Here is an 8,247-nt window from a genome sequence, read left to right on the forward strand (position 1 = left end):
TATCATAACCCAACGCGAGTATAATCTTGTAACTTTGGTAAGGTTGGAATTCAGTTCCCCTATATACCACGGAGTGGTGCTGTTCTGTTTTCGATCACAAATCCTAATGAGGGAAACACCACCGAAGAAGAGAAGACGCAGGAGAGTCGCGGGCTCATGTGTCAACATCCAGTCAGGCTTTCCAGAGGGAGGCGTTGGGTAATTCACCCCCCTAAAATATTCCCTCACAAATCCTTGGGAAAAAAATATAAAAACATTCTGTTTTCCTGCATTGTCACAAAGACGACCAAACAGCGTTGCCGGCGAGTGAATTTGCCGCGAAGCCAGTGTTCAGCAACGATGACGGGGTACAATGTGCGAATAGTGAGCATTTAAAATCCTATATCCGGGAAGACGTTCGTTTTAGCCGGACAGTTAGCTCGCTCGGTGGTCGACAGGACGGAGACACCTCGGCGAGGCGAGCGACGCTGCAAGCTTGCTTCCTTGCAGCTGTCATGATGTTTCCTCAATCGAGACACTCGGTGAGTAGATGTCCGCTCTTGCACAACTCGTCAAAGTCAGTCATTGGAACACCACGGCTAGGCTAAACTAAGCTAGGCTAAGCTAACGTGAGCTCGCTTGCTTGTAAGATGACGCCGCAGGACAAAAAATGTCAGCCTTTTTTTTCCCCAGCTCCGTCTTCCACAATGACTCTTTGCCTGATTTTGCAACGAAAACTAACGATAACATTCTTGGCGTCCTGTGCCAAAAACCCAGAGCGAATGTATACAAACAGCGAGCCTTCATGTGAAGTGTGCATCGCACAATTTATTTCGCACGCTTTCAAATTAATTAAATAAATAAATAAGCCGATCACTTTTTGTCTTTTAATTCATTCATGTTTTCCCCCCACAGCTGCAGTTGTCCAAACCTGCCGAAAAATCCAGTTTATGCTGCTTTCTGTAATAGAAACGCCATTAACAAATCTAGCAAGTTTCCCCTGTTTTGTTGTTTCCATCATATGATTTTTTTTGCAAGCTTTTAAACCATTTTGAACCATTTTATTTCTTTGTCTGCCATTGAAAACAACAGACTTGAGATCCATTGTCTTTCAGGGCTGGCACGGCAATTTGACCGTTTTTCTATAAACCCAAATGAATTTGGGAATGTCTTGTTATACAATATATTCTTTGTCTATGCAATTGAAACCAGAAGTTCACATACGCTGTACAAAAGGCAATACATTTTCCCCCCTTTCCGTCTGAAGATAAAATAGACTAAACCCCTACTGAATTTGTTCATTTAGGTTTACCAAATTATTTGATTTTTGTACCATTATGACATAGTGTGATTTGACCCTGTTTCATCACTTTCTCCAAGGTCAAAAGTTAGCATCTAGTATTTGCTAAGGTTGCCCTTGGGGTGTACCTTTTTAGTAACCTTCCACAAGCCTCTGAAACAGACGAGGTTATCTCAAACTGTGGGAAAAATTCCTTTTTGCACAGTGTATATACATTTCTGGAATAACTATGGCTGTCTTAGCAGGCCAAATACTAGTTGCAAGTTGGATCACTAAATCAAAATGCTTTTTTTTTTAAAAAAGTTTTTAAAGGTCATTTGTCTTAATGTTTGTCGACAGGCATCTGCTCAGTCCGGACAAGCTCTCAAGTTTACCACCTCTGATTCGTGTGACCGCATCAAAGATGAGTTCCAGTTCCTTCAAGCACAATACCACAGGTGACACATTGATTCATTTCAATTGATAATTGATCGGTTAGTTGTTGATTAATTGAGGTAGCCCTACATTTTGTTTTGGTCAACTCAATATTAAAAAAAACATGCTTCTTTTAATCTTAATTAAAGTTAAAACTGTCCTCACACAGCTTCGACATATGAGGTTTTTTTTTTTTTTTTTACATCTTTTATTTTGTTTTAACACTGCTCTGATTTCCAGTCTCAAGCTGGAATGCGACAAGCTGGCGTCAGAAAAGTCCGAGATGCAGCGTCACTATATCATGGTAAGAACAGCATTCCGTCGGAATCCACCTGGCGGGTACCCAATGCGACCGTGTCATTTTCTCAATGTGTCTTTTCAGTATTACGAAATGTCATATGGCCTGAACATTGAAATGCACAAACAGGTAACAATTGTGAAGGCGCCTTCATGTCATTGTGGTGTGCTCCTTTTTCTCATTCTGGCTTTTTGCACTCAGGCTGAAATAGTCAAGAGGTTGAACGGCATCTGCGCTCAAGTGCTGCCTTACCTGTCGCAGGAGGTAAATGCAATGTGTGTGTGCATGGGAAGTGTTTTTTCAAAAGATATAACAAATTGTACTTGTGTGTTATGAAATATTTCAGCACCAGCAACAAGTCATGGGTGCCATCGAGAGAGCCAAGCAGGTCACACCCCCTGAGATGAACTCCATCATACGGGTTTGTTACATTGTTTTTCTAAGTTGGCTCTGAAAATGAGTACTGCTATTTTTTTTCAGAAAATACAAATATTTTAGTTGCATCTCATAGTGCGGAAAATACGCGGTACCAAAAGTAGTTAGTTGCCCACAAGAGTGTTAAGGTTTGTTTTCTTTGTGTGCAGCAACAGCTCCAGGTGCAACACCTGTCCCAGCTGCAGGGCTTGGCCCTCCCAGTGGCTCCCCTCCCGTTGGGCTTGACACCGCCCAGCCTGCCGGCCGCCTCGTCCGGTTCGGGCCTGCTGTCTCTGTCCTCCATTCTGGCCAACTATTCGCACGGCCAGGCCGCCCAAGCCGCCAAGGAAGAGAAGGCCCGCGGAGACGCCGCCCCGGCCCAAGGCCAAGCCGATAGGCCCCCGCCCAGGCCCGAAGATGGTGACAAATCTGATTAGAAGAGTGCAGGTAAAATTGTGTCTTAGTGTGAATGAATATTCCAAGTTTGAATCAAAATACTGACATTATTTTCCATCCAACAGGTTTGTCGCCTGACGCCATTGCGGAAGTGAAGTAGATGCGTTTCCACTTTGGGCCAACAGGGCGCGGTGGTGGACTCTCATTCGCTTTTAGGTCGACGTCACATGGATTTCAGAGCTTTGACGATTTCAACAAAAACAAAACAAAAAACAGAAAAAAAATGAAAAAAAACTACTTTTGGAAAGCTGAAACTTTTTCTCTATTTGAATTTTATTTTTATCATTTTAATTTCTCTGTATTTTTAATTCTCTATTTTTTCATATTCTTCCTTATTTGTATTTTTATGATTCAGTCTAAGCACTTAACTTGTCGTCTGTGTGCTCTTTCGCTTCTAATAATGATAGTAATAATCTCTTTGTTCTCCCAGGCAAGTTGTGTGAGCGTGTGTGCGCGCTCGGGGCTGATTTTCTTCTTGATTTCTTTTTTTATTCTATTATTTTTTTAATTCACCAATCACACGGATGGGAAGGAAATTTCATTAATGATCACGGGAAGAACTATGACCCAACATATTGGACTCCAAATCAATTATGCCGATCCCTCGACCCCTTATAATTGCATGTAAACTCATTTAAAAAGCAACAGCGACGCTAGCCAATCACAAACGTCATTTCAAGAAATTGGACAACAGACGGAAATGGCATTCCGTGCAATTTGGGGAGTCGAAATCCACAGCCTCCAGCGCGCCATGTGAAGGGCCAATTTGTATACATATGAATATATCAATATACATATTTTTTAAAGCATTTTTGTACGTTCCAAAGCTGCTTTCGAACATGTGTATCATGTAAAGAGCACATTTTTTTGTGTGTGACTTCATTTTTTTTTTTCTGGTTCGGCAAGTCATTTCTCACTTTGTAAATGTTTGATCCTCTTTTGTGGAAAGATAACGGGGGGAAAACGAACAAACCATGTGTGTAATTTGAATGTTAATACAAAAAAAGTGTAAAGAAAAGCAAGTGTAACAATGGTAAGGAGGAATGCATGGCACTTTTAGCAGTAAGGGAGCTTTTTTTGGTGCCTTACAAATAAAAGATGTGATTGGAACAGTCGTTTTTTTTTTTGTACCTGTTGGATATGTAGCTAAATTATTTAGGAATTTTGTTTTTTTAAGCAATTATCAGTGCTGGCGTGGTAAATGTCATCTTAGGATGTAGCTGTAGGTTCTACAACAATTAAATCTCCTTTTCTTTTTTGAGCAGGAGTAGATGAAGGAATAAACATGAAGTTTTCTATCAACAGTGGAACAAAGACGTCGATATCAACCAACTTTTGCAACTGTGAGTAAAACAACCAACATTTTAAGTGTGGCTTTTATATTTGACCAGTAGATATCACTGTGGCGCCATTGCATATCTAACACATTTTCAATTATAACAAGTTTATGGAAAGTTACATTTCTGCAAGAAAAAAAAGGCTTTAAATCTCATTTAAAACAGAAGGTGGCCCTCTATCATTTTCGCCCCCCAAAAAAGGACTAATATAGTAACACTAATGTAAATTGCACAAACTTTGAACCACAAAAGTAGAATAAAAAGTCAGCAAAAGAATTAACAATCTGAGTAGCAGATGTTTTATGTCTTGCCCTTTTTTACACTTGGCATTAAATTGTGTTCTGGATGATTTGAGTGAACCTATAATGTAATTTTCATAGCCTTCTGTGATGCAAAACCATGAAGTACATCATCATAAGAATTTTTTTGACATTCATTCCTCTTCCAAACAAAGTGGATTTGACATCTAGAGCCATCAAAGGCACTGAAACATGGCCTTTCACGGCTAGTGTTACGATTTAAATAAATTCAAATAAAATTACTGCCATAAATTGCATGGAATGAGTGGAATGCTATTAAAAATAAATCATCTTGTGGCTATAACTGCCTTAGATCTTTTTTTATTCATTGTAATTAAGTTAGTTTTTACTAACATTGTATTAATTGTCAATATATTTGTGTCAAAATATTTTCAAAATTTTAAATATACATAAAATAGATGCTGATTTGTATAAATGACCAGTTTCCTTATTTAAGTTTAAAGTTTTAGTCAAAAGAGTCAAAAAAGCGCAAAAATATATATTTTTTTTTATTTTTTAATGTACCAAAATAGTCACTTCATTTATAAAGTGTAAATTCAATGTCTTAAGTGTCAACTCTTATAGTTTTGGGGCTTCCTTTTGACATTTAAAGACATAATTGTCCATTTTTTTTTTGCACTTGACTGCATCAGTTTGTATGTTTGACTTCCAAGCTTGCGTTATGCTTCCTTTTAAAGTAGGATTTTCCAAATGGTTTATATTTTCCAAGCCAGGGCTGTACTTTGAAGTTTCAATTGAAGGTCTCACGCCAAGATTGGATTTTCAATTCAAGAATTGCGCTCTAATTGACTTGATTCCGTTAGCCGAGGGAAGGGCTATTCACTTATCGGACCCACGCACACGCAACGTATAAAAGGCCCATCAATCATAATCTCAGGCACCTTTAAAGACAATAGATGCGAGGCAAGACGGAAATGGCACCTTCTTAATGACTCTCTTGTGTTGTTGACGTGTATTTTATCCGCCGATGATGCACACATCGCTCATTAAGACACACGCGTCCACTGGGCTGCCATCTAACAATAACAAATCATTTGCATTTTGCAATCAAGGCGCTATCTTGACGTGCGTGCTGTTATTTGTTATGTTTTGGGCCACAGTACAGTATGTATATTTAGATATTCCCAGTATAGTGTATATGGATTGTGTTTAGTTAAAAGAAAATTGATTAAATTCATACAAAATGTAAGGAATGTATAGGTATAAAATAACTCTGGTTCGTGAATATTTTTTTTTTATATTTTAATTAAAAAAAATAACAAAGTGCTCGTTCAAGAATAATGAACTAATAAAAATAATACCCAGGAGAAATTTTCAAGTTAACATTAGTGGTTATTCTAATAACATGCAACAACAATAAAATAATAAATAAAATGCATTAAAAAACTATAAGGATACTGATGAAAGGCATTTACTAAGAATTACTTTAATTATGTGTGCAAATTGGCCACTCGGAGACCATGTGGTGCTTTTCAGAAAAGTACTGACACTTAAAGAGACCATGACTCACTTTATTCTAATGTTATTTATTTATGAACATTTTTGACATGTTTCTGTGTAAATTGTATTCATTTGAGAGATAAATACCGTGGCTCAACACTCATTTTTCATTGCGCGCAAATAGCATCTTCCAATACAAATTAGCATATGGCCAATGGTAGCAACAAAATGCAAAATGTGTTTGTATTTTAATGCACAGTTAATGTCATTCAATAATTTAGTTGGACCTGTTTTTTAATTCACTTTAGATCAAGTTGAGTTTAATAATCAGTTTGAAAACTACTACAATTGCACTCTTTTGGAAGCAAAGTTTGCTTTCTGTCAGGGTAGCTGCATTTATAGTGTTTGATCAATTAAATATGTCATAGCTGATTACCAAGATTGACCTGATATAAAATAAATAAATGGATAAATAATACTTGCGCCACAACACACCACTGAAAAATAAATGACATCTCAAAGGTACTCCGATGACTCGTTTCAATGGATGGAAGGCTGGTTGGCGCTTAGCGAACGGGATCGGAATTAATAAATTGCTTTATATGGTGAGAAAAGTAGTGAGACAGGGGTGACTAATCCACCAACATATGCATTTGCGGTGAGAGCGAGAAGCGTGAAGCGTCCACGAGAAGAAAAAAAAAAAAGGAACCTGCATATCTTAGTACTAACGCTCGGACGTGTCGGTATGCACTATAAATAAATCACAAGTCGGCGGAAAAATGCTCAAACTAAGAATGAATATCGATTGATGGCAGTGCTTTCTTGTATTTTTCCTCTGCGTGCGTCTTGCTCGGCAGCTTAAAAACATGTTGGGTGAGGATCAATACGGGTGCTGGCAAAACACAGCCGTGACAAATTATGAATATTGCTTCTGTTAGACACTGTCAATAACTCCACGTGAGACAAGTGACTCAAGACAGACCATTGTTTTTAAAAACGTGGACTAGTCTTAAATGATATTGCCTGGAATGTCCCTGACCCTAAATGGAGCCTGTGCACATCATTTTTCAGAGTATTGGCTAAAAATCAAGTCTTTTTTTGTCTACTTTTATGTATTACCTTGGTTGCTATTGGTGGAGATGGACAACCGATCCATTTTAGCAATAACATTGGATTGGATGTCTATTGTCGTCAATGGGAGTTAAACATGATGACTTAATAGTACAATTTTTCCAAGTTAAATCGGATTTAATGTCTCTGCCAGTGCCTTTAGTAAGTTGGGGTAGGCTCCAGCACCCTCTGTGATATTGAGGTTTTTTTTTCCAATGTAAAAAGGTTCATGATTTTGTCTAAAGAATCGATTATCGTAACAACATGACATTGGTGATTGAATCCCTAAGGGAGTTTATAAGAGTACCTAAATATACAATAATATTGTATTTACTCTTACAAAGTGGCTTTTTTGTTTGCTAAAATTAAAACTTTTCTCTTGTGAAATGATAACTTCTGGCTTTTGTGGCTCACAGTTCGAAATCTCTTCGCAAAGTTTCCTGACAAATGTCGCCGCAATGTCATGCTAGATTAACAGAGAGGAAAAAAACGATTCTACTCTTCTGCGACACCAACGCCGCTCTGACATTATCCCGTTGGACGCAGAGAACGATATTTACGACTGGAGACAACGCGGAAATCTTATTGCGTGGTGCGTCAGCGATTTAAAGTGTCTGCCAATGCCAAAGTGGGCCTTCAAAGAAAGCCAGAGCCCTTTGTCTCCCACGGATGGCTTGGATAACAACTAAGTGCAGATTGAAAGAGTCAAGACGATGGAGAAATGTGCTGTTTGGCAATCGTTGGAGTCGCGCGCTTGCTCGTCAAGGCCGAACCCGATCGCTTCGTTTGCGGGGAGGCAAAACAACGGCGGCAGAAGGACTTTTTCCATTCTGTGGTCTTATCTCATGTCTAGGGGAGAAAAAAGAAAGAAAGAAAACTAAATGTCTGCTTGGTATTTTTATTCAGTTTCTGAATTGTTTTATCCTCACACGGTCTTTAGAATATGGGAGGAAACCGTAGTACCCCGAGGAAACCCACACAGGCCCAGGGAGAACCTGCAAAAGACACACATATGGACCGACTAGGTTTTGAACCCTGGATCCCATGACTGTGAGGCAGTTGTGCTAACCACTCATCATTGGCCATCCAGCTGGTACTTGAAAGGTTAAAAATGTTATGTTGATGTTTTTTTAACTGCATATTGTTTTCTAGTGCATTTCAATGTGGTGATGCAGTTTT

The 8,247-nt window shown here is 38.6% G+C and overlaps 1 protein-coding gene across 1 annotated transcript; it reads left to right on the forward strand.

Moving 5' to 3' along the window:
- The first annotated feature begins 127 nt into the window (after window positions 1-127).
- On the forward strand, window positions 128-3,971 carry LOC144206897 (TLE family member 5-like). Its single transcript, XM_077732119.1, has 8 exons — window positions 128-521; window positions 1,619-1,716; window positions 1,934-1,997; window positions 2,076-2,120; window positions 2,193-2,255; window positions 2,338-2,412; window positions 2,576-2,852; window positions 2,927-3,971. The coding sequence occupies exons 1-7, from the start codon at window positions 495-497 to the stop codon at window positions 2,840-2,842; spliced, it is 639 nt and encodes a 212-aa protein (XP_077588245.1). The 5' UTR covers window positions 128-494; the 3' UTR covers window positions 2,843-2,852; window positions 2,927-3,971.
- Window positions 3,972-8,247: the final 4,276 nt, after the last annotated feature.

This window comes from Stigmatopora nigra, chromosome 13 (genome assembly GCF_051989575.1).
Source record: "Stigmatopora nigra isolate UIUO_SnigA chromosome 13, RoL_Snig_1.1, whole genome shotgun sequence".
Lineage (NCBI taxonomy): Eukaryota > Metazoa > Chordata > Actinopteri > Syngnathiformes > Syngnathidae > Stigmatopora > Stigmatopora nigra.

What these genes read in the sequence shown, in the direction of transcription:
- LOC144206897 (XM_077732119.1), top strand. Translation starts at nt 495, where the DNA reads ATGATGTTTCCTCAATCGAGACACTCG. An exon ending in TGCCTTACCTGTCGCAGGAG is followed by an intron (nt 2,256 to 2,337) that starts GTAAATGCAATG and finishes GAAATATTTCAG; the next exon opens with CACCAGCAACAAGTCATGGG. An exon ending in AGATGAACTCCATCATACGG is followed by an intron (nt 2,413 to 2,575) that starts GTTTGTTACATT and finishes CTTTGTGTGCAG; the next exon opens with CAACAGCTCCAGGTGCAACA.